Genomic DNA, 27136 nt, shown 5'->3' on the forward strand with positions numbered 1-27136 from the left:
CAAAGATATTTAGATCTTCTACAAGAATGTGTGCTCGTAATTATGAGATAACAAAACTACTGTCATGGAAGTACAAGAAATAAGCTACATCAATGTAAATACAAACAGCATTATGTCTAGATGAGTGTTTCCTAGATAGACTGAAGAGAGAGAGAGAGAGAGGTAATAACGAGTCCAAAGAACTGATTACCTAGTAATTCCACATTTAAATACTTGATCAGATTTGCGTTTTAACAGTAATCTCTTGGGGCCGGCGCTGTGGCATAGTGGTTAAAGCTGCCGCCTGCAGTGCCAGCATCCCATATGGGTGCTGGTTCAAGACCTGGCTGCTCCACTTCTAATCCAGCTCTCTGCTATGGCCTGGGAAAGCAGAAGATGGGCCAAGAACTTGGGCCCTTACATCCATGTGGAAGACTGGAAGCTCCTGGCTTCAGATTGGCACAGCTCTGGCCATTGTGGCCATCTGGGGAGTGAACCAACAGATGGAAGACACCTCTCTCTCTCTCTCTCTCTCTCTCTGCTTCTCCTCTCTGTGTAGAGCTGACTTTCAAATAAATGAATCTTTGGGGAAAAAAAAAAAAAACAGTAATTCCTGAAAAAATAGTGGGGAAGGGCTTACAAGAGAGAGAAAAGAAAAGAAACAAGGTGAGACATGACCACCTACATCAGGATGTACAGCAATAATACAAAATAGCAAATTAATCATAATAGGGAGAAAAGGATAGCAGCATCATAGTATGGTAGCAATTTACTCTGCATAGGACAAGGGGAGTATTTTTTTTTTTGAAGATTTATTTATTTATTTGAAAAGAAGAGTTACAGAGAAGCAGAAGCAGATGCAGAGGCAAAGACAGAGAGAGAGAGAGGGAGAAAGAGAGAGAGATCTTCATCCACTGATTCAGTCCTCACATGGCTGCAATAGCTGGAGCTAAGCTAATCTGAAGTCAGGAGCCAGGAGCTTCTTCTGGGTCTCCCACATGGGTACAGGGGCCCAAAGATTTGGGCTCTCTTTTACTGCTTTCCCAGGCCATGTCAGAGAGCTGGATCAGAAGTGGAGCAGCCGAGTCTTGAACCGGTGCCCATGTGGGATGCCAGCATCGCAGGCAGAGGCTTTACAGCCATGCTACAGCACTGGCCCCAGGGGAGTACTAAATCCAGGCTGTCTGAATAAGCAGATAGGTAGATATCAATGCTGTCAACTGGAAATGGATAAAAGGACAAAAATATGATGGGCAGAATATGATGAGATAGAATTTGGTCAAATCATGTTTGAAATTCTTGGGACCAAATATGCACATGTAGAGACATCCACCTGGCAACCAGATACAAGACCTGTGTTCAGGAAAGTGATATGAGAAGAAGATAAAGATTTGCTAAGCAGCATAATTTCAAGACTAATCAAAGTGATCAGAGTAAATAAAATGGCTCAAAGAGAAGCTAAGAGATTAAAGGGAGCACAAAGAGACAAAGAAAAATAAACCATGACAACTGAAAAGAAACTTTAAAAGTTACTCTAGAGGGTCTGGCTCTGTGGCACAGTGAGTTAAAGCCCTGCCCTGAAGAGCCGGCATCCCATAAGAGTGCTGGTTCTAGTCCTGGCTGCTCCTCTTCTGATACAGCTCTCTGCTATGGCCTGGGAAAGCAGTAAGAAGATGGCAAAGTCCTTGGCCCCTGTACCCAACGTGGGAGACCTGGAAGAAGCTCTTGGCTCTTGGCTTTGGATCGCTGCAGCTCCAACCATTGCATCCATCTGGGGAGTCAACCAGCGGATGGAAGACCTCTCTGTCTCTACCTCTCTCTGTAGCTCTTTCAAATAAATAAATCTTTAAAAAAAAAAAGAAGTTGCTCTAGGAATAAGGAAAAATTCAGTATTAAGAAGTCTTTTAATATATTATAAATTTATACCTCTATGAGAAAAACACCAATAATCATCTATAACTGAGAATATATGCTTTAAAATATGAACCCACTTAAAGACCACCAACAGAAGAAGATTCAGGGCAGTTTTTCCTTAACATGGAACTGACACATGTCAAATCTAAGCAGAAGCTGTAATGGTCACACACATAACACCATGTTTTCCCTCAGACATGAAGACCAACAATGTTCAAAATGGAAATGATCCTACCTAGGACTTTTGGTAATGCAAAAAGAAAAAATGTTCACCTGAACCTTGACAGAGAGATAATATGAACCAGGAATAAGTATTTGCTGCCAACCTAACTGGTAAAACGATCAGTATCTGGACAAAACAAAACACCACTGACAATAATAACAAGCAGTGCAAGGACAGCGAACTGCTAAATTCCAAAGCATTAAGATACAGTAAATAACTTAGCATAAACACTAAATGTCTAAATTAGTAAAAAATGACTAAATATTTATTAACAATGTTGCTTAGATACTGTTACCCAAATATGACAACTGTAACTAGGTAAAATAAATGTAACTTGTTAAACCATATAATGGGCTGGTGCCGTGGCTCAATAGGCTAATCCTCCGCCTTGCGGCACCGGCACTCCGGGTTCTAGTCCCGGTCGGGGCACCGGATTCTGTCCCGGTTGCCCCTCTTCTAGGCCAGCTCTCTGCTGTGGCCAGGGAGTGCAGTGGAGGATGGCCCAGGTGCTTGGGCCCTGCACCCCATGGGAGACCAGGAGAAGCACCTGGCTCCTGGCTTCGGATTAGCACGGTGCACCGGCTGCAGCGTGCCGGCCACGGCAGCCATTGGAGGGTGAACCAATGACAAAAGGAAGACCTTTCTCTCTGTCTCTCTCTCTCTCACTGTCCACTCTGCCTGTCAAAAGAAAAAAGGAAAAAAGAAAAAAATAAACCATATAATGTGCACATCACAGACTTAAACCTTTAAGAAAGATAAGACGGGAAACAGAATGATAGTAGTATATCTCATTTAATGGTCACTTCATTTGTTAAAGACTGTAAATGAAGTATGGAACTCATGACAAAAGCAAATTTGCAAGCCAGAATGGAAGAAAATACAGAAGGGAGGGTAAAGCAATATGGCAATTGAGTAACATGCTTCAGCAAACATCTTCACAAAGAAACAATTTCAACAACTATTCACATACCAAACCAACTTCACTGGCACAAAAGAAGCCAAGTGAGAGATCACAGCACTTACTTTTAGAACAATAATGAGAAAAACACATTTGAATAGGCAGGAAAAAAAGAGTTGTCGACATTACTCCTCTCTCAGCTCCAAGTAGCACAACATGAAAAAGAGATGCCATGAATCCCACTTGATGGAGGAAAAGTTGATTAGACCGAGACCTAGACCTTGGACTTAAAGAACAGTAACATGCCTGCCTTGGTGAAACCCAGTGCTAGACAGTCCCCCATGTCTCCTACCCAAGGCCATTACTGCCTGACTGATCCCTTGCACCCCATCTCTGAACCTCTGGGAGACAACAGAACAAGACTCCAGTTGTTGGGAGTAAGGTGGCCAAGGGCTTCACCTCAAAGTTCAGCAACATGCCTAGAGTCAGATGGAGTCCCACAGCCAGTATTCCTAGGCAAATGCTAACAGCTGGAGCCTCGAAATGTGTTCTAGCATTAGCCAGAGACCCACACCCAGGTGGGCAAAACTGCTTCAGTCGACATGACTGCCAGTCTTGGTCAGGCATAGTGTTGCAATCCTAAAACTACTGCAGTTAAATTATGCAGCTTAGAGTCAGCCTGGGTGGCAGCCAACGAACTGCCTCTACCATCCCATCCTCAACCTTAGGCACACAGCAAAGAATAACATTTTAACCACAGTGGAGCGGGGGCAGGAATGTGAGCTCAGAAGCTTCCCTAGAAGCCAGTGTCATTCCTGCTGCAATGAGAGCAAGTAAGATTCTATCCCCAGGCCAGTGTGAGCAGATGATGCCTCTAGATCTACTCTGGTATCAGTAAATAACTGCACCTTGGTATGATGGATTTGTATTTTGGCCTGTATCACGGCCAACCTCACACACACCTGGTGTCTATTTGCCTGTGGGACTCAGGTGAGCCTGGCTTAGTGTCAGCCTAGGCAGGCAAGGGAAACTGCCTTCACCACCCTGCCCAAAGAGCAAGGAGCAAGAATCCATCCACTAAAGAGCAGGGTACCAATGTGACCACAAAACCACATCTTGCAATTCAGTGCAGGGTTACTAAAAACAACAAGGCCCTAACAGCAGGTAATTGAAGGCCAATGCCTGTGGATAGAGCCTCTAGTCTTGCTCCATGTCAAGTGGAGATTACAGAACCTCACTAACTGGACTTACACAGTGGCCACACCACTTGTGCTTCAACCTTAGGCAACAAGTTCACCTCTGGAGTCGGAAGCTCAATAAAATGAAGACCATAGTCTTACTCCTGTGCAGTGATCTTGGGAGGCTATGAACTGTGGGCATGACCTAGGATTGTGGCATTGCTGGCAACTGGGCCACTCATTCCTTCCCTCCCTCAACTCCAGACAGTATAACATGGAGAGAATAATTGCTTGAAGGTTATGGTAGTCAATCAAAAGACAATGCACAGAGAACGGGAGGAGGCGCTGCTGGGAACTGTATATCCCTCCTAGAATTCAGCAAAGTCATCAAGCAACCTTAACTATGACTCTATCACTCAGAGAACTCAAAATACCCCTTTGACACAACCCCTCTGGTACTCCAGCTGGCACTTCCACAACCCACGAGGGCAGGAATCTCTGTATCCTAACCTTACAGGCTACCACCGAGACACACATCTGTAGAAATATTATGAAGAGAATCACATGCCCCTATTGATACTGCCATTGACTACAATGAAAGATACAAGGAAAATATATTACAGCATTCAACTGGAAATAAAGCCAAAACAGCTTACCAAAGTGATACCTTAAGATGTATCTTCACGATGAAGATTTTTACCAAAGCTACACTTTTTTTTTTTTTTTTTTCAAGGCAGAGTGGACTTTGAGGAAGAGAGAGACAGAGAAAGGTCTTCCTTTACCATTGGTTCACCCTCCAATGGCCACTGCGGCCGGCACGCTGTAGCCAGTACACCGCACTGATCCGAAGCCAGGAGCCAGGTGCTTCTCCTGGTCTCCCATGCAGGTGCAGGGCCCAAGGACTTGGGCCATCCTCCACTGCACTCTCGGGCCATAGCAGAGAGCTGGCCTGGAAGAGGGGCAACCGGGACAGAATCCGGTGCCCCGACCGGGACTAGAACCTGGTGTGCCTGCGCTGCAGGTGGAGGATTAGCCTAGTGAGCCACGGCGCTGGCCCATCAAAGCTACACTTTAAAAGTGACAGAGGGTGAGTAGTTGGTACATCAGTTAACATGTTGCTTGGAATGTCTACATCCAATATTGGAGTGCCTGAGTTCCAAGTCCTGACTTAACTCCTGATTCCAATGTCTTGCAAATGCATATCATGGGAGGCAGCAATGATGGCTCAAATTCCTGCCATCCATGTGGCTGGAATGAGCTCTCAGTTCCTGGCATGAGCTGCTGGCACTTGAAGAGTGACCAGTGGATGATACCTATCTCTCTTTCTCTCTATGCCTTTCGAATAAATAAGATTAAAAAATAAGTGACAAATAGATTGATCTGATGTGAACACCAACACAGGGACACAAACAGTATAAAAAAGTAAGACATGTCAGTGCTGCAGCACAACAGGTAAGCTGCTGCCTACAGTAGTGGCATCCTATGTGGGTGCCAGTACGAGTCCCGGCTGCTCCTCTTCTGACCCAGCTCTCTGCTATGGCTTGGAAAAGCAATGGGAGATGGCCCAAGTCCTTGGACCCCTGTGCCCACATGGCAGACCTGGAAGAAGCTCCTGGCTCCTGGCTTTGGATCGGCACAGCTCTGGCTGTTGCAGCCAATTGGGGAGTGAACCAATGGATGGAAGACCTCTCTTTCTCTCTCTGCCTCTCCCTCTCTCTGTGTAACTCATACTTTCTAATAAATAAATCTTTAAAAAAAAAAAAAAAACTGTAACAGAAAGTTGTCCAGTCACATATAAATGAAACATTAGACCAACAGATTTCTCAATAAAAATCCAGGAGGGGAAAAAAATTATCTATTTCAAGGTCTGGCACTGTGATGCAACAGATTCAACTGCTGCCTGCTATGCTAGCAACCAACACGAACACTGATTTGAGTCCCACTGCTCCAAATCTGACCCAGTTCTCTGCTAATGCTTCTAGGAAAGCAGCAGAATACCCAAATACTTGGGACCCTGCCAACCATGTGGGAGACCTGGATGGAGTTCCAGTCTCTTACCTTCAGCCTGGCCCAGCCCCAGCTATTGCAGCCATTTGTGGAGTGAAGCACTGGATGGAAGATAACTCTGTCTCGGTCTCTTTCTCCCTCTCTCTCTGTAACTGCCTTTCCAACAAAATAAATCTTATTTCAAGTTATGAAAAAAAAAAAAAAAGCAAACTGCCAACTAAGACTACTATACCCAGAAAAGCTATCTTTCATAAAAGAAGAAATAAAGACTTTACAAGATAAGCATTAATAGGGAATTCATCACCACCAGATCTGGAAAGGGAGTCAAGACGGCTGTATACAGAAGCCCAGTATTTGCCTCTTTCTCCTCCAAGAAAATGCAAAGCAGCTAATTTCAGAGATGACAGTCCAAGGAAGAGAGCTTGAACACAGTGAGAGAACAGTGAGGACACTGATGGCAGGACTAGCAGCACTGAGAGAAGAGCAGAGCCAAACCAGCAGTGTCTGAAGTCCTGGCCCCTGATTCCCTGTTGCAGGGGAAAAAAAGAACGAGAGACCATCAGCAAAGTTCATCTGTGTGAATTCTTTACATGAGCAATCCTTCCTAGAGAGGAATCCTGTCACCACAGACCAGTGGCTTCATAAGGAGAGCTCCCTGGAGAACCCAGACACTTTGCTCCAGAACAGGAACTCACATTGCCTCCTCCCCTAGCCCTCACAGCAAGGGCTTTTGCAGTAAGGTGCTATCTTGAGAGGGCAGCCACTGTCACAACCCATACTGTGTTAGGAGTCTTGCCTATCCTCTTCCTAGGAATCCCCCAAGGACATCTAGCATTCAAGCAAGGCAGACTGAGCCCCACAGGCCCAGCGGGGCCCAACAGCAGTGGCAATCCCAGAATAATACCCAACATAATGCTCTACCTCAGCACATAATGGGACCAGAACAGCTGGGACAGCCAGCCCCAAGGACTCTGCAAGCAAGGAGGCTTACCTCTCAGAATCAGGGAACACCCCTCTCACTGCCTCCTTTACTCCAACCACTGAAGCACTGCAGATTGAAGTTGGAACCTATGTACATCGGAAGACTCAGGTTCCTGTGCATCCACTGAGTTTTAACTACAGAGGTTCAGTGCTCTCTGCACACTAGGGATGTTGCAGTAGCGACTGAGTTTGCAATAGTGAAGTTACCAGTGCTCTGGACAGTGTGTATATCTTGGTAGGTGAAGATCCCTGGAACCATGCAATCACTTTCAACAGTGAATCAGCCTGCACCCACTGGCATGTGTAAGGTTAGGGGAATAAAATCCACACCAGTCTGCTCCAATTCCCTTACCCCCACTGACGGTAGCCACAGGTGTTGTACCATACTCATTACAAGTGTCAAGCTGGACTCCTGCCCCCGCTATGAAAAGTGACAGGATCTTTCTGGCCCCACACAGCACATGACCTTGGGGCTCTCACTTATGTCTGATATGCCCTGCCTACCCTAGATACACTGCTTGTGAGGATTTGGAAAGGGGCTCTGTGTGCCTTGCCTAAAGCAACACTTTGTTCCTGCCTGCTGAGGTCTTAGGCCTAGTTTCTGTGCTCTTTCTAGGCCCAGTGTGAGGATCAGGGCTCTAGCCTTTCCAACAGAAGCTGTCAGATTTTTTGTGCTGCTGCTCACAGGTTGCTTGGGCCCAAGATTTCTAGACCCAAGCCACCTCAACAAACATCTCAGACAGTGGTACAAGACTGCTTTTTCAGTCACTCTCGAAGATTCAGCCATTCTCTCAGACAGTATCTCTGTGTGCCTCCTCTATCCAGTGTTAATGCAACTCGTGGAACTCCGAAACCGGGTAGTCATTAGGAGTCCCTAAGACCATCCAGCTCCTGAAGCCAGCACAGATCTCACAACTCCAGCTCCTGACCTGGATACTGCTGGGAATCTCTGTGCCAAGCATACATATAGCACCAGCAGGCCCTGCTTCCAAGCTCTTCACACCAGTCCCTCCTTCAGAAAATGGCTAGGGACTTGTGTAGCAGACATCTCAGTGACCAAAGGGAGCCACAAAGACAGCCCAGATTTCTGATATGGCCACTATCAACTAGAGAAAATAAAGACACAGGTAAGCTATACTAAAAAATCAAGCAGAACTAGTTAAAGCACTCTATCAAACCAAAATTCAGACAGAGGCAACATCTCCAAGAAAAATCTTACATCAACAAAAACCATCCTCTAAAAATGACAGCTCTCCCAGAAGCACAAAAATCAATGTAGAAGGCCGGCGCTGTGGCTCACTAGGTTAATCCTCTACCTGCGGCACCAGCACCCCAGGTTCTAGTCCAGGTTGGGGTGCCAGGTACTAGTCCCTGTGGCTCCTCTTCTAGTCCAGCTCTCTGCTGTGGCCCGGAAGGGCAGTGGAGGATGGCCCAAGTACTTGGGTCTCTGCATCTGCATGGGAGACCAGGAGGAAGTACCCGGCTCCTGGCTTCAGATCAGCGCAGCGCCGGTCAGAGCAGCCATTAGGGGAGTGAACCAATGGAAGGAAGACTTTTCTCTCTGTCTCTCTCTCTCTCACTGTCTAACTCTGCCTGTCCAAAAAAAAAAAAAAAAATCAATGCAGAAACACAATAAATGTGAATAAGCAAGGCACTATGAGTCCCCAAAAGGAACAGCATAATGCATTACTATGAAACTATGATGATACAGAGATTAACAAAATACCTAACAATTAAAAAGAATGATTATGAGGTTACTCAGAGATATAAAAGAATACAGATAAACAGTTAAATGAGATTAGGAAATTACTACATGACATGATGAGAATTTAACAGATATGGAAGAAGACTCAAACAAAAATATTAGAAATGAAATACTCAGTAAGTCAAATAAAACAAATACAATGGAAAACCTCAACAACACATTAGAAGAAGAGAAAGAATATGTAATCTAGAAGATGGATCTTTTAAAACATCTCAGTCAGAAAAAAAAAAAATTGAAAGAACAAAAATAGTACAGACTCTCTGAGCTAACATCAAAGGACCCAATATGTAAGTCTTGGGAATTCTTGAAGGCAGGTTAAAAAAAGACTGGTTTAGAAAACCTATTCGATCAAATAATACCAGAAAAATTCATCAATTTGAACAAAGATATGAACATCCAAATATAGGAAGCACACAGAACCCCAAATAAGCATGATCAGAAAAAGATCCTCACCATGACACATTATAGTCAAATAATTTTAATTTCAACACTAAAACATAAAGAAATCATTCTACAATTTGCAAGAGGAAAGTGTCAGGTCACTTTTTTTTTTTTTAAGATTTAGTTTATTAATTTGAAAGACAGAGTTACAGAGACAGAGACAGAGAGAGAGAGAGGTCTTCCATCCGATGGTTCACTCCTCCCAGATGGTCACAATGGCCAGAGCTGCACTGATCTGCAGTCAGGAGCCAGGAGCTTCTTCTGCGTCTCCCACATAGGTGCAGGGGCCCAAGAACTTGGTCATCTTCTACTGCTTTCCCAGGCCATTAGCAGAGAGCCGGATCAGAAGAGGAGCAGCCAGGACTAGAACCAGCGCCCATATGTATGCCAGAGCTTCAGGGCAGGGTTTTAACCCACTGTGCCACTGTGCCGGCCCTGTCAGGTCACTTTTAAAGGAATTCCCATCACACTAACAGAAGGTATTTCAACAGAAACCCTATTGGTTAAGAGAAAGAGATATAGTTCAAGTTCTGAAACAAACAAAAAACTATCAATCCACAATACTTTACCCAGTGTAGCACTCACTCATAAGTAAAAAGGAAATAAAGAACATACATGATAAGCACAAATTCAAAGAATTTATCACCACCTGGTAGTCTTACAAATGATACTTAAGGATGTGTTAGATACAGAAACAGACAAAGGCAATGGGCATCAAAAAAGAATATGAAGATAGAAAACCTAGTAAAAGAACAAAAAGAGTACAGAGAAAAAAAGGATATTCAAAGCAAACATGAGTAATTTTTATGGAAAAATGGCAGGATCAAATCATTACTTATCAATGATAACTTTATAAACAGACTAAATCCTCCACTAAAAATTTACAGACTGAATAAAAAAAAATAAGACCAAACTATTTGCTGCCTACCAGAAACACACTTACATCAGTAAAGAAACACAGACTGAAGATTAAAGGATAGAAAAAGTGTTCTACACAAATGGAAATAAACAGATAAATCAGAAAAAAACAGACTTAAGAGAAAAAACTATGCAACAAAAAGGGGTGACTGGGGCTTGCACCGTGGTGTCACAGGTAAAGCCATCAGCAATACTGACATCTCGTATGGGCACACGTTTGAGTACTAGTTGCTTCACTTCTAACCCAGCTCCCTGCTAATGTGCCTAGGAAAGCAGAGGAGGATGGTTCCAAGTCCTTTTGGGAGACCTGGAAGAAGCTCCTGGCTTTAGACCAGCCCATCTCTGGCCATTGCAGTCATCTCATGGGCACTGAAAGAGAGGATGGAATCAATCAATCTCTCTCTCTCTCTCTCTCTCTCTCTCATTTCTAATATTTTTGTTTGAGTCTTCTTCCATATTGCTCTGTGTAACTCTGTTCTTCAAATAAATAAATATTTAAAAACAAAGGTATGACCACTGAAATGTAAATACTAGGATCCCCAGTTTAATGGATCCAAAAGAAAATATAAGCTCCAATACTGGGGCTGGTGCTGTGGTCCAGCGGGTTAAAGCCCTGGCCTGAAGCGCCGGTATCCCATATGAGTGCCAGTTCTAGTCCCAGCTGCTCCTCTTCTGATCCAGCTCTCTGCTATGGCCTGGGATAGCAGTGGAAAATAGCCCAAATCCTTGGGACCTGCACTTACACGGGAGACCTCGAAGAAGTTCTTGGCTTTTGGCTTCGGATTGGCGCAACTCCGGCAGTTGTGGCCATCTGGGGAGTGAACCAGCGCATGGAAAACCTCTCTTTCTGTCTCTACCTCTCTCTGTAACTCTTTCAAATAAACAAAATAAATCTTTAAAAAAAAAAAAAACTCCAATAAAATAATAGCAGCAAACTTTAATATCCATTTTCATTAATGGAGAGATCAAACAGACCAAAAGATCAACAAAGAAATATCACAGCTCATCTGTACTACAGATCAAGTGGGCCTAACAGGCATCTATAGATCAATCCATTCCACAGCTACAAAATACACATTTTTTCTTCAGCACATGGAAAGTTCTCTCGGATTGAGCATGCAGGTCATCAAACAAGTTTCAGCAAATTAAAATACAAGCAAGGCCAGCACCGTGGCTCAATAGGCTAATCCTCTGCCTTGTGGCGCTGGCACACCGGGTTCTAGTCCCGGTCAGGGCGCCGGATTCTGTCCCAGTTGCCCCTCTTTCAGGCTAGGTCTCTGCTGTGGCCCAGGAGTGCAGTGGAGGATGGCCCAAGTGCTTGGGCCCTGCACACCATGGGAGACCAGGAGAAGCACCTGGCTCCTGGCTTTGGATCAGCGCAATGCACCGGCCGCAGCACACCAGCCGCGGCGGCCATTGGAGGTTGAACCAACGGCAAAAGGAAGACCTTTCTCTCTGTCTCTCTCTCTGTCACTGTATAACTCTGCCTGTCAAAAAAAAAAAAAAAAAAATACAAGCAAATAATATTATGTATCTTTTTTGACCACAATGAAGATGAAATTAACAAAAAAAGAAATTTCAGAAAATAAGACAAATATATGGACATTGAAAAACATGCTCCTCGGGCTAGCACTGTGTCGTGGCAGGAAAGCCGCTGCCTGCAGTACCAGCATCTCATATTGGCACTGGTTCGAGTCCTGGCTACTCCATTTATGATCCAGCTCTCTGCTACGGCCTGGAGAAGCAGTACAGATGGCCCAAGTCCTTGGTCCTCTGCACCCATGTGGGAGACCTGGAAGAAGCTCCTGGCTCCTGCCTTAGGATCATTCAGCTCCAATAGTTGCGGCCATCTGGGAAATGAAAAAGTGGTTGAAGACCTATCTCTCTTTCTCTCTCTGCCTCTGCTTCTCTGTAACTTTGCCTTTCAAATAGACAAATAAATCTTTAAAAATAAAAAATACATAAACAACCTGAAACTACAACTCAAGGACCTAGAAAAACAAGAACAAACCAAATCCCAAATTAGAAGGAAATAAATAATAAAAATTTAGGAATAAACATAATTAAAATTTTAAAAATAATATCAAAGATTAGTGAAATGAAGAGCTGCTTTGTTGAAAAGAAAACATTGGGGATAGCACTATGGCGTAGCAAGTGAAGCTGCTGCCTGCAGTGCCAGCATCCCATACGGATGCTGGTTCAAGTCCTGGCTGCTCCGCTTTCAATCTAGCTCTCTGCTATGGCCTGGGAAAGCAGTAGAAGACGGCCCAAGTCCTTGAGCCCCTATACCCCATGGAGACCAGGAAAAAGCTCCTGGCTCCTAGCTTTGGACTGGCCCAGCTCTGGCCACTGCAGCCATTTGCGGAGTGAACCATTGGATAGAAGACATCACACTCTCTCTCTCTCTGTCTCTCTGTAACTCTGCTTGTCAAATAAATAAATCTTAAAAAAAAATTTTTTAAATTGTAAAAAGAAAAAAAAACAGGTCACTATGTAATGATCAAGGGACCAATTCAACATTATACAGCGATTATCAATTTATTAAATGCCAGATAAATTTTATAACACAAAAGTTAGACATAAAGGGAGACATAAGCTCCAATACAGTAACATTGGAAGACTTCACCCTACTTTCATCAGTAGAAAGATCATCCAGACAACAAAAATAATTATCTTGATACTATATTATAGATCAAACTGACCTGACACAGAACATTCAACAGCTGTAGGATACATTCTTTTCGTTACCACACTGAACATTCTCTAGAATAGGTTATATGTTAGGTCAGTCTCAATAAATTCAAAAAAACTAAAATTGTACCATACATCTCTTCTGACCATAATGTAATAAAATTGGAAATCAACAAAGAAACTCTAGAAATTATATTAATACATGGTAATTGAACAATATGCTTGTGAAGGAATAAAGAAGGGCATCACTGAAAAAATCAAGAGCAAAATTTAAAAATTCTTTAAAGTGAAAATGAAAGTACAACATACCAAAACTATGGAACACAGTAAAAGAAGTACTAAAACAGATGTTCATAACAGCAAGCAGCTACACTGAAAAACAGGAAGATAACAAATAACATAACAATGCATCTCAAAACACAAATAAACCAAACCCAAAGTTAACAGAAGGAAAGAAATTACAAAACTCAGAATAGAAATAAATGATACAGAAAGTAAAAGCTCAATATGAATATGAATGAACTGTTTTTAAAAAAGATAACATCAATAAATCCTTCACTACACTAACCAAGAAGAAAATAAAGACTCAAATAACTAAAATCAGAGATGAAAAGGAAGATATTACAGAAACACACACAAAAAATAGGGAATATTATGAATAATAATATGCCAGAACACTGGAAAATCTAGAAGAGATAATAAATTTTTAAATATACATAACTTACCAAAAGACACAGAACACATGAATGGGCCAATGACGAATGATACTGAACCACTATTAAAACTGCTTCCAACAGAGAAAGCCCAAGACCAGATAAGCCTTACTGAATTCTATAGACATCCAAGGAAGGACTAACACCAATTCTTCTCAAAATATTCCAAGATGTTAAAAAAGGAGAGAACCCTACCAAACACATTCTATAAGGCCAACATTAGCCTAATTCCAAAATCAGACATGGATACAACAACTTATAGATTAATATCCTTGATGAACACAGATGCAAAGATTCTCAACAAAATACTAGCAAATCAAATCTAGTAACATCAAAAAGTTCATTATAATCAAAAGAGATTTAATCCAGGAATGCAATGAATGAAAGATAAAAATCATATGATTATTTAAACAGATGCAGATTTGCATTTGATAAAATTCAATACCCACTTATCAAAACAATCCTGAACAAATGAGTTACAGGAGGAACATAATTCATTACAATAAACACTATATACAGCAAATCCACAGCCCACATCACATGAATAGGGAAGAGCTAAAAGAATCTCCTCTAAGATCTGGAACCAGATAAGGATATCCACTCTCACTGCTCTTATTCAATATAGTAATAGAAGTTTTAGCCACAGTCATTACAAGAGAAAGAAATAAAAGGAATGTATGGAGTCACAATATCCTTGTTTGCAGATGACATTATTCTGTATAAAGAAAACCCTAAGGCCAGCGCCGCGGCTCACTAGGCTAATCGTCCGCCTAGGGGCGCCGGCACACCGGGTTCTAGTCCTGGTCGGGGCACCGGATTCTGTCCCGGTTGCCCCTCTTCCAGGCCAGCCCTCTGCTGTGGCCAGGGAGTGCAGTGGAGGATGGCCCAGGTGCTTGGGCCCTGCACCCCATGGGAGACCAGGAAAAAGCACCTGGCTCCTGGCTCCTGCCATTGGATCAGCGCGGTGCGCCGGCCGCAGCACGCCGGCCGCGGCAGCCATTGGAGGGTGAACCAACAGCAAAAGGAAGACCTTTCTCTCTGTCTCTCTCTCTCACTGTCCACTCTGCCTGTCAAAAAAAAAAAAAAAAAATTAATAGAAAAAAAAGAAAACCCTAAAGATTCCATTAAAGAGTACTGGAATTGATAAATTCAGTAAAGTGACAAGGTACAAAATGAACTAGCTAAAAACAATCCCAGTCAAAATAGTAAAAAATTACATTGGAATAACTTTAACCAAGTTTGTAAAAGAGATCTGTAAGGGAAATTATAAAATAATGAAGAAACTTCAACTCTCCAAGACAAGAAAACACCTCCAATATTAATGGATTGTAATAACACTGTTAAAATGTCCATATCCCCCAAATGATTTACAGATTCAGTGAATTCCACATCAAAATAATCATGACATTCCTCACAGAAAAAACATCCTAAAGTTCATATGGAAGCACAAAGAACCCAGATTGCCAAAGCAATCTTGGATAACAACAGAGACGAAGGCATCACAATATCTGATTTCAACATACAGTATATAATTATTTTAACAAAAGCAGCATGGAACTGACTTTAAAGAACAGAAAGACCAATGAAACAGAATAGAGCCCAGAATGAATCCACACATCTATAGCCAACTGGTTTTCCATAAGGACGTCAAAAAAACACACTGCAGAAAGAAAATAAATGGGGAACGGCACTGTGGCACAGTGGGTTAGAGCCACGGCCTGCAGAGCTGGCATCCCATATAGGTGCCAGTTCAAGCCTTAGCTGCTCCACTTCCGATCCAGCTCCCTGCTGATGTGGCTGGGAAAGCAGCAGAGGTTGACCTAAGTCCTTGGGTCGACCTAAGTCCTGTACCCACACGGAAAACCCAGATGGAGCTCCTGACTTCGGCCTAGCCAAGCCCCAGCTGTTGCAGCCCTTTGGGAAGCGGACTAGCAGATGGAAGAACTCTCTCTTCTCTCTAACTCTGCCTTTCAAAACAAGTAAAATCAATCTAAAAAAAAAAAAAAAAAAAAAAAAAAAAAAAAACTACACCAAGATTAGAATGCAAAGAGGTTAATGAGAAAATGAAAAGAAACAGTGTGAGGAAAACAGGATAATCATATGCAGAACCTTAAACCTTGACCCTTTACTTAGGAATCTATTTTAAAAAAAACTCAAAACAGATCAAAGATCTAAACGTAAGACCTGAAATAAACTACTAAAAGAAAACACAGCAGCAACACCTTATTTTTTTTTTTTTTAGATTTTTATTTTATTTATTTGAAAGAGTTACAAAGAGAGGTAGAGCCAGAGAAAGAAAGAGAAACAGAGAGATCAATCTTCTATCCACTGGTTCACTCCCCAAATGACCGTGACGGCCAGAGCTGAGCTGATCCAAAGCCAGGAGCCAGGAGCTTCTTCCCAGTCTCCCATGTGGGTGCAGGGGCCCAAGGACTTAGGCCATCTTCTACTGCCTTCCCAGGCCATAGCAGAGAGCTGGATCGCAAAAGGAGCAGCTGGGACTCGAACCGGCGCCCATATGGGATGCCGGCACTGTAGGCTGCAGCTTTAACCTGCTACGCCACAGTGCCAGCCCCAGCAGCAACACTTTAAGATGTCAACAATGTTAACTATTTCTTGGATATGACCCAAAAAGCACAAGCAACAGTAACAATAGATAAATGAGATTAGATTACACTTAAAAAGTTTCTCTAACAGCAAAGGACACTACCAAAATAGTAAAGTGACAGCACACAGATAGGGAAAAAAATAGTTGCAAACTATTCATCTGGAAAAGGAATTACAGTTCAGAATATATAAGGAACTAAAAATAAAAACACCTCAACAACACAAAAACCAAATAGTTAAGAAATGGGCATATGATCTAGACATTTCTCAAAAAAAGAAAGACAAATGGTCAGAGAGAACAATGGGTTGGGGGCTACCAGGATGCAGAATCCAGGCCTCATCAGGAATGTTCTCCATCCTCAGTGAAGCGCCCATTGATCTGTGATGATGGAAAATCCCAGACCTTTCAGCAGTCACATGGAAAAGGAAGGACAAAACTGCCATTGTGAGGGTCCGGGGGGGCCTCAACAGATGAACACTTTCACTTTAATACTGTTAAATTCTGAAGACCTGAAGGTTACATTCAAAGTCAAAAAAAATAAAAGTGAAAAAAATAGCTGTTTCTATTTATTCTCATCCTGTTCAGGACATAGACAAAGTAGAGGAAGGGGCCTCAATATAAGATCTCAGTTAAAAAACTAGAGATTCCGTGATCTGTTATCAAGTGGTATCATATACGTGAAGCTACAGATTTCAGTGCGGCCTGGAAATCTTTAAATAAAAAATAAATATTTGACTAATGTAATAGAAATTACAGACCCAGAGATCCAAGAAGCTCAGCCTATAGATCACAACCTGCATAGCAAAGGATTAATGTTTCCCAAAGAAAAATCTGCCCTTTGCCCAGATCCTACGACTTTATCATTTAGCCACTGGAATGTCTTTTAAAGCTTTGGGACTTTGAGGCAAATGGACAGTCTATGCTTACAAGATGATATATCAGATAAAGGCAGCGTTTGCAGTGCCAGCATTCCGTATGGGTGCCAGTTCCAGTCTAGGCTGCTCCACTCCTGATTCAATTCTCTGCTACAGCCTGGGAAAGCAGTGGAAGATGGTCCAAGTCCTTGGGTCCCTGCAACTTTGTGGGAGAGCATGAAGAAATTCCAAGGTCCTTGGCTTCAGATCGGCGTAGTTCTGGCCATTGCAACCATTTGGGGGAATGAATCAGCAGATGGAAGAACTCTATCTGTTTCTGCTTCTGCCTCTCTGTAACTCTGCCTTTCAAATAAATAAATAAATCTTATCAAGAAAAAAATAATTTATGGTGCAAGCCTTCAGGCATATGTTACCAACTCAAACTCTGGATGGCAACAAGGGTGGGCAGTCTTATTTATGTGACTGAATCCCAGTCAAAATTCTGAACACAGGTTCCAATGAGATTCTATAGCTGCTATTATCCTGGGGGTATTTTAACCATTGTTGTTGGGAGAAACAGCAATGATGATATGGTAGAGGCCTTGGCCTTTTAATTAACCTTGTTTCTAACTGACATGATTAAATTTGTAGTAGAAGCCTTCCCAAGGTCAGAAGAATCTGGGACTAAAATGGGATTGTTACTATGTGTCTAAGAATGATTCAACTATGGTTACTATCTGCTTACATGTAACCACTTCAGGTTCTGCTTGCTAATATAGAGGAATAGTGTTAATCCTTGCCAAACAGCATATGGCTTAGTATGTATGTGAAAAAAAAAAAAATCATCAGTAACTAGGTTGCATGCTGTGCAGTATTGTGGCCATCATGTAACATTAGAATATCCAATCAAATGTACCCATGTAACCATATAAGGGAGATAAAAAGGCTAAAACCATACATAAGGAAATACCCTCCTTGTTCTGGGCTCAGGCTTTTGGATAAGAAGTTCCACCTGGGCCTTATGCTGGCATAAGTCCTTGGGCACCTGCACCCGTGTGAGAGACTGGAAAGAAGCTCCTAGCTCCTGGCTTTGGATCGGCACAGCTCCGGCCATTGCAGCCAACTGGAGAATGAACCAGTGGATGGAAGACCTCTCTCTCTGCCTCTCCTCTCTCTATGTAACTCTAACTTTCAAATAAATAAATAAATCTTTAAAAAAAAAATAGAGAAAAACTTCCCACTCCATCATCTATGTGAGCAGTGAAGACGGTGTTTAAGACTTTGGTACCAGCAAGTCTTCATGAGAATTTGTTATGCTGTCCTCTCAGGATCCACTAAGTCATGCAACATGTGTGACTATCCTTCAGCCACAGCATCAGAGAGACCAGAGACAAATTTCCAAATAACTTAAAAGACACTAAGGTCTTATAACCTGTCTATATCTATGTGTCAACTTTATCTTGTTTATGTCCAGTTCCCTGAAGCTGAATTTTACTTATTTCAACATTTTCATTTTAAAGCATAGGCCCTAAAAAGCTCTCACAGTAACAATGTAAAATAAAGTAAATGATATGCAGCCAAACAACTCACCAGGGACTTGTACATTTTTCGTTGTTCTTGGAAACACATGGAAAACTCTGGAAGCACAGCTGGGAGAGATGAATGGAGCATAATCATGAGAGAAGTGATATGGTGTGGTTCAAGACTCTCCTTCCCAAAACTCTATTCATAAGCTGCAAAAGACAAAATAAAAGCCTCCCTGTGGGATAAGTCTTTTATATCTCAAACTAAGGCAAAAACACCCCACTGGAGATATACAAAGGTCCACTACTTGATAAAAAATTACACATATAATTCTTGGGTAGATGGAAACATCTATTGCCTACTGATTAGCAACAATTTCTATCCCCCAAAGAAATAAATGAAGAATTTAAAACAAAGGAAGAAACACTATTCACTAAAATTAGTGTTAAAGAAATATACTTGGGCTGTATAAACAATCAATCTTTATTAATATAGGGATACCATACAGGAATCCATATGACTGCATCCAGTACAACACCTCTTCCCTTTGTATAACTCTTTTTCACTAAGACTGTACTTATTTTATTTGAGAGGTAGAGTTACAAATAGATGGAGGGAGAGACAGAGGAAAAGGTCTTCCATCCACTGGTCGACTCCCCAAGTGACTGCAACAGCCGAAGCCAGGCTGATCTAGAGTCAGGAGCCAGCAGCTTCTTCCAGGTCTTCCATGCAGGTGCAGGGACCCAAAGACTTGGCTCATCTTCCCCTGCCTTCCCAGACCACAAGCAGAGGGCTGGATGAAAGAGCAGCAGCCAGGACACAAACCAGTGCCCATAAGGTTTACCACGCCATAGCGCCGGTTCCCCTTTTATATTACTTAAATTTTATGAAAAGCATGCTGCTTGGGACCCGTGCCGTGGCCTAGTGGGTAAAGCCGTCTCCTGCAGTGCCGGAATTCTATGTGGGTGCTGGTTTGAGTCCCAGCTGCTCCACTTCTGATCCAGCTCTCTGCTATGGCCTGGGAAAGCAACAGAAGATGGCTCAAGTCCTTGGGCCCCTGCACCCAGAGGAAAACTCCTGGCTCCTAGCTTAGGATCAGCACAGCTCCGGCCATTGTGGCCATCTGGGGAGTGAACCACCGGATGGCAGACCCCTCTCTCTATCTCTCTCTCTGTCTCTGACTCTCTGTAACTCTGCCTTTCAAATAAACGAATCTTTAAAAAAAAAAAAAAAAAGCGTGCTGCAACCTGTTTTCCACATTTATAGAGGAAGAAATATATGCATGTGTATTTCTTTAGGTACACTGTTCCATTACTATCTCAATGACACATCTTCCTGTACCCAAAGTGCTCACATAATGGCCTCTTACAATGACATGAGCTTTGCTATTCGACTTGCTTCTGTCAATTAGACATTAGACCTATGTTTGGTGCCTGCCTTCTTGGACACATAGTGTGAAAAAGCCTGGGTTCACCTTGCTGGCACAACAATCTGTAGAAACTGCCAGACCCAGGAGCAAAGCCATCTTAAATTAACCAGCTTCAGTCATAGCACCAGAAGACTAAAGCTTCATTTATGATCCAGACTGCAACAGCACAGAGACTATCCAGCTGAACCCAACCCAAAACGTGGATCCAGAGAGCTACAATTAAAGCCGGCGCCGTGGCTCACTAGGCTAATCCTCCACCTTGCGGCGCCGGCACACCAGGTTCTAGTCCCGGTCGGGGCGCCGGATTCTGTCCTGGTTGCCCCTCTTCCAGGCCAGCTCTCTGCTGTGGCCAGGGAGTGCAGTGGAGGATGGCCCAAGTACTTGGGCCCTGCACACCATGGGAGACCAGGATAAGTACCTGGCTCCTGCTATCGGATCAGCGCGGTGCACTGGCCGCAGCGCGCTGGCCGCGGCGGCCATTGGACGGTGAACCAACGGCAAAAAGGAAGACCTTCTCTCTGTCTCTCTCTCTCTCTCACTGTCCACTCTGCCTGTCAAAAAATTAAAAAAAAAAAAAAAAAAAAACGGACTTTCTTTGGTCAGTAGTCTGAGTTGGTTCATTATACAGCAAATGCTAACTGGCACATCTAATCACCCAACACCAGACATATTTCAACAAAAACATGAATAAGAGAAATTCTTAAATTACAGGTCAAAGACAAGCAAGTGAACTTCACAACCACAGGTACAAGTACTGAAAATCACAATGCATGTCAACTGAGGGGACTTCAGTGAGATTGCTGGCACTAGTAGACATCACGTGAATCACAGCAGGCAACTGTTTACACACTAGCAGACTGTTGTAAGTTTACTTAAACACTGATAATAAAATCCCTGTTTAAAACATAAAATCTGTTACTTTTAAGAGGGCATTGTACTTACAGCTGATAAAAATGGCTCAGATCAGAAGTGTGACGCAGCCTAATGTTCCCTTTCAAATAATGTGAAATAGCCACATATGATTTTCCTGCAAGTGATTTTCAAGGACTGGTTAAAGAAACTAACTTAGAAACAGTTCTGTAATTAACCCTCTTAGGCCAGAAATCCACAGAAAATTAGTGACTGGGAGTAAAAAAGGAATAGGCATTTTTAAGGCAAGGTATTATAAAGCCATATTTACGCTAAATGAATTATGTTTCACGATAATAATCTCAAAAGCAAAACCAAAATACATAACACTAGCTAAAAAATCAGAATGCCTAGCATCTACAAAACATGCACTTCTGGGCAACTTACATCTTCTCAAATTCAAATTTTTACATCTCAAAAGGCAAAAGACCCTGGCAAGCTTTTCTTGAATTACCAGGAGAACAGTCAGGAAAGAGAACATTAGTAGTGTACCTCAAGAAGCCAAATTTCGTGGCAGACTAGGTTTGAGAAAACCCAGGTTCTGGACACAATGAGGGAAGGCTGAATGAACGGAAGTGTGTTAAACACAGTAGAGAGATCCTCTCAGGTGTGACAGGGCATCCCTCCGCTCCACAACACCCCTTCGCTAAGTCACATTTCCTAGGTCCTTGCCTATTCTGTTTAATCAACCTCATCTCTCCCTTCTGAAAACTGGTCCAAATCCTTCCATATCAACGTCTTATCCTGGCTGAACTACGATCAGCCAAATGGTGTGCACTCCAGAGACTAGGATTAATAACTGCGTGCGCCAAGAAAAGCTAGGATCTCCACCTTCCTGTGGGGCTCTTCTGCCTCTGCTCTGAAGCAAGCGAGTGTTCAGGGGTGGTCTTCTACGTACGGAGTGAGCTAACTCTGTCACATCTCCTTGATTCCGAATAAAACGGGACCAACATCCAGTACTCCACTCTCCCCCTTGGGACTTACTGTCCCTGGAAAACAGGTATGGCCGAAACGTCTATAAACTCAAACGAGGGGCGCCAGGCAGGCTACACCAAGCACCAGAAACTTCCCAGACACCACTACCACATGATGAGACCCGGCATGCAGCACACAAGTCTCTCTGGGAGTATGCGGGGGACAGGTCACTGACACTATCGTGCCCGCCTTAGAAATGCACACGCAGCGGCAAAGCTGGAACGCGCACTCTCGCCGCCGGCCAGCCTTCCCGCCCATCCCCATCCCCATCCCCACCGAACACCGCTTTCCGGCGTTTCCGCACTTCTGGAAGAGCGCACCCGACCTCCCGTCGGCACTCTCCAGACAAAACAATCGCCGACAGCGGCGCCCCAGGGGCCTCTCCCAGAGCGCCCCACCTGTGAATCCCACCGCCGTCGGTCAGGTACCGCCGCCTGAAACGCCCCCTGACGTTTCTCCTCCCATAAACCTCCCATTAGGGCCTGCGGGGGCTCCCGTTTCACTCTCACACCCACCTCCAGCCACACAGGATATAGCCCCAGAACCGCCGAGCAGCTTAAGAAACCAGAGGAATTTCCTTGCGGAAGATGGCGGGAGTGGGCGGGGAGGCACATGCGCAGAAGGAACCCGGAAGATCCTTTCCGTGGCCCTGTGCTGATGACGTAATTGAAGGAGACTACATTTCCCACAGGGCTCTGCGCCAGTTTGTCAGCCTGCTGGAAAGGACGAATTCTGTGCTTTCCTAGCGCGCATTACCTTGTAAGGAGAACTGGAGATGCAGGATCGTCATCCAAGTGGGGAGATGTGGAGTTCATTACTAACTCCGGTTCTCACTATCTGGGACTTTGTGGGAAAGACGGGGAAATGAGTGAATTATAATAATAACATTTTTATGTTTTTATCAGGTATTGCTGTTCTTGATTCTTTTTTAAACAGCCTAAAACATGAAGAAAATCAAATCTCAATTTTTTTTTACTTTAGTTAACTAAGAAATTTGTACGGTAACCCTCCTTAAACTCATTAAGACACATTTGTTTTCACTCACTAATCTATAATTTGTGAGTCTTTAATAGGTTACATTACACAGTTGGGAAAACTGCTCTTAGTATATATAGTGAAATAAAATATAGCTTCGTAGTGAGGTGCACACCATAATCTTTATGGCCATTTACTCTTTCAAGTGTCTGATAATTATTCTCTGAGAAGCCCCAAGTTCCATGTTCCATTTACCTAATCTTCAGCTATTTGGTTTTGGAGGATTTGGGGGGGGGGGGGGGCGGGGAGAGGAAGGGAGAAGGAGAGAGAGAGAATCGGAGATTTGGCTTTCGTTCTTTGGTTTATACAACAAACGAAGCAAGGACCTCTCTATAGTAATTTCTCAGAACTTCCACTAACACAGAAGTAAACATGTAAATGTTCACCTTGAGTGATTAAGATTCTATGTAGTCTTGGGTGTTGGACTTGAGAGTGAAGTTTGAAGTGGGTGGAAGGGGTTTATGTAACAGACTCAACTCTTGCCCAAGACTGATCCCTGCTTTTCTCTTTCTCTAATGTGTGTCCTGCCTTGTTCATATATCTGTAGCTTCTCTGACCCCTCAGTTGCCTCTCCCTGATTCTATTCTTCAGATCCAGAAAACTAAATCTTGTTCTTCTCAGAGTGCACTTGCCTTGGACTCTGGAATGCCTAGCTCCCTTCCTCAGAGTTCTGGACCTTTCCTTCCTTTCTTAAACACCTATTGGTATGATATATATTTTTTTAATTTATTTATTTATTTGAAAGGCAGAGTAACAGAGAAGCAGAGAGAGAGAGAGAGAGGTCTTTCATCCGCTGGTTCACTCCCCAGATGGCCACAATGGCTGGAGCTAAGCCCATCCGAAGGCAGGAGCCAGGAACTTCTTCCAAGTCTCCTACGTGGGTGCAGGGGCCCAAGGACCTGGACCATCTTCTTTCCCAGGCCATAGTAGAGAGCTGGATATGAAGTTGAGCAGCCGGGTCTTGAACCTGCGCCCACATGGGAGCACTGCAGGCGGCAGCTTTACCTACTACACCACAGCACTGGCCCGGTATGATAACTTGAGTTCCTTTAACTTCAGGGTGATTGGCATGCAATGGCTGGAGGAATCAGTGCCTGATATTCCACTCTCTAGCATATGGATTGTCATTCTTGCTTTCTAGGCCTAAGTCATCTAGCCCTTAAAAATACAGATACAATAAATACACATTTGGTTGTGTCAGTCTGATCCCAGGGACTGAGCTATGATAATATAAAGGCCAGAAATGCAATTCCTTTCCTCCCTAAGTAAAGTTCTCAGAATCGAGAGGAGGCTCAGGGTGGATACCTATGTATTTCTAACACTAGCCATATGCTGTCTTCATTATGGTTAAGATTTACATTTATTTTGTTAAAATTCTTTCTATGTATTTGATTTTGATGTTATTGTAACTGAAATAATTTCTTTAACTTCATTTTATGGTTTAATCGTTTCTTGTATGTGGAAACAATCAATTTTTGTATTGGATCTTGTATCCCAACACTTTCCTTAATGTGTTTATTGGTCCTAGTATGTGCAAAGGGATCCATTATTATTTTCTATACATAAGATCATGTCTTCTCTGAAAGAAAGATCATTACATTTTTTCCTTTCCTATATTAATGCTTATCAATTTCTGTTGTCCATTTGTACAGACTAAACCTCAAGAACAATGATGGGTAGATGTGGTTGAAGTGGACCTATTAATAATATATTATTTATGCAACTATACAGGCTTTAACTGTAGTATGATGTTAGCTGTGAGTTTTTCATATTCCCTTCATCAATTTGGGGAAGTCTCATTCTATTCCTACTTTGTTTAATGTTATCATAAAAAGTATACTTGGTTTTTCAATTTCATTTTCTGCATGTATTAATGTGGGCTCATACTGGTTTATTTACTGTATTGGTGTATCAGATTGTTCAGACTTTTGACTAAACTTGCCTTTCTGGGATAAATCCAACATGGATATAATTATTTTTACATATTGTCAGATTCTGTTTGCTTATAGTTTTTTTATAAGATTTATTTTATTCATTTAAAAGACAGAGTTACAGAGAGAGGTAGATACAGAGAGAGAGAGCTCTTCCATCTGCTGGTTCATTCTCCATATAGATGCAATGGCCAGAGCCAGGAGCTTCCTCCAAATTTCCCACATGGGTGCAGGGGCCCAAAGACTCGGGCCATCTTCTACTGCTTTCCCAGGCCACAGCAGAGAGCTGGATCACAAGAGGAGCAGCTAGGACTAGAACCGGCGCCCACATGGGATGTCGGTGCTTCAGGCCAGGGCTTTAACCTGCTGTACCACAGCGCCAGCCCCTGCTTATAAAGTATGCTGCATCTACATGTACAAGTTGCAATGTCTGAATTATTTTCTTTATCTTTGTATATTTTTGGCATCATAGTACTACTGCCTCATAGAATCAGTTGGGAAATATCTGAGTGTCTTCCACACCAATTGTAACATTTTATATTTCTAGTAACAATGAATTAGGGTCTTAATTTCTCCACATTCTCAATTATTCTTGTTCTTTTCTTTATAAAAGGAATCAATAGCTACAGTAATGAGTATGAAGTGACATCTTAATGTGATTATAATCTAATTGCTAGTGATGTTGAAAATCTCTTTATGTACTTATTGGTCATTTCTGTATTATATTTAAAGAAATATTTATTGAAGTTCTTGACCACTTAATTGGGTTGGGTTTTTTTTTTTTTTTTTGCATTGGAGTTTTTAATTGTGATTTGGATATCAGTATTTAAATAAGAAATGCAAATATTTTCTTCTTTTCTGTGGACTGTATTTTTATTCTGTTGATAAGCACAAAAGCTCATAAGTTTAATGTATTTTTTCTTTTGTTCCCTGTGTTTTTGGTGTATGAAAGAAATTACTGCAAAATCCAGTGTGGTGCAGTTTCTCCCTATGTTTTCTTTGTAACTTAACTGCTTAAATTCATGATCATAGCTTGAGACATTAAGATAATGAGGTATGTTTTAGTCACTTTTTTGAAACCCAATATTTTATATAAACATAAAAATGTCTCATTTAAAATCCATATATTATCTCTTGCCTGTACCTTAGTCCCTTTGGGTTGCTATGATAAAATGCCATAAACTGGGTGGTTTATTTAAAAAAAAATTTCTCTGTTCTTTGGAAATCTAATATCAAAAGATCCTAGTAGTTTCAATATCTGGTAAGGACCGTCTTCTTTCTATTACTTTCCATGACTGAATGGATGAATAAGCTCCCTCATATCATTTTTTATTATTATATGAGTACTAATCTCATTCACAAGAGCTCTTCCCTCATAACGTCGCACATTCCAAAGGCCCCAGGTCCAAATATCACATTGGGAATGAAGTTCTAACACATGAATTCTGTGGGGACACAAATCTTCAGACCACAAGTCTCTTACAATATTTGTATACTGTGCAACTTTCTTTAGTGCTCATGGCTCATGAGTAAGGAGTTGGGCAATGGGTTTGAAAATGCTGTTTACTCTGGCATAGGTCTCCTAGGATTTTAACAGTGCTCCAATATGTCATCTTCTTCTGGCTAAGCAGGTTACTAAGGTGAGTCCACATCAAGGAGATTCATTTCCATATCAAAACTAGAAGTAGGAGAAAAAACTGTGGTCATCACACACCTACAACAAGTGTTGTTACAATATATCTGTTCAAAATCTATCGCAATTTCCTTGCTGATTTCTTTTTTGATTCTTTTGTTGATGAGTAGTATATTAATTAACTTTAAAATATTTTAAGCTCAGGGCTGGCACTGTGGTGCAGTGGGTTAACACCCTTGCCTGAAGCTCCAGCATCCCATTTGGGCACTGGTTCTAGTCCCAGCTGCTCCTCTTCGGATCCAGCTCTCTGCTGTGGCCTGGGAAAGCAGTGGAAGATGGCCCAAGTCCTTGGGCCCCTGCACCCATGTAGGAGACCCAGAAGAAGCTCCTGGCTCCTGGCTTTGGATCGGTGCAGCTCTAGCCATTGCAGCCATCTGGGGAGTGAACCAGTGGATGAAAGACCTCTCTCTCTCTCTCTCTCTCTCTCTCTCTCTCTCTCTCTCTCAAAGAACCAAAGTGACTCCACTTTA

General features: G+C 42.5%; 1 protein-coding gene across 11 annotated transcripts in view; it reads right to left on the reverse strand.

Moving 5' to 3' along the window:
- The window catches only part of LOC100346587 (zinc finger protein 717), an 82914-nt gene extending 60252 nt beyond the window's left edge, over positions 1–22662 (reverse strand). For 5 of the 11 annotated variants that reach the window (XR_016217672.1, XR_016217676.1, XR_016217677.1 and 2 more), the window contains exons 1-2: positions 22523–22662; positions 18761–18903 (exon numbers count right to left, since the gene is read on the reverse strand). Coding sequence is in view for 4 of the 11 variants with exons in the window: in XM_070054786.2 (XP_069910887.1) it covers positions 18761–18847 (87 nt within the window). In the remaining 7 variants the exon portion in view is untranslated. Of the gene's footprint in view, positions 1–18760; positions 18904–21065; positions 21151–22522 lie in introns of all 11 variants that reach the window. The other 6 variants (XR_016217674.1, XR_016217675.1, XM_089309562.1 and 3 more) reach the window with 2 other exon arrangements.
- Between the last annotated feature and the right edge of the window lie 4474 nt (positions 22663–27136).

Source organism: Oryctolagus cuniculus, chromosome 12, assembly GCF_051225735.1.
Source record: "Oryctolagus cuniculus isolate XC-2025 breed Fujian yellow rabbit chromosome 12, ASM5122573v1, whole genome shotgun sequence".
Lineage (NCBI taxonomy): Eukaryota > Metazoa > Chordata > Mammalia > Lagomorpha > Leporidae > Oryctolagus > Oryctolagus cuniculus.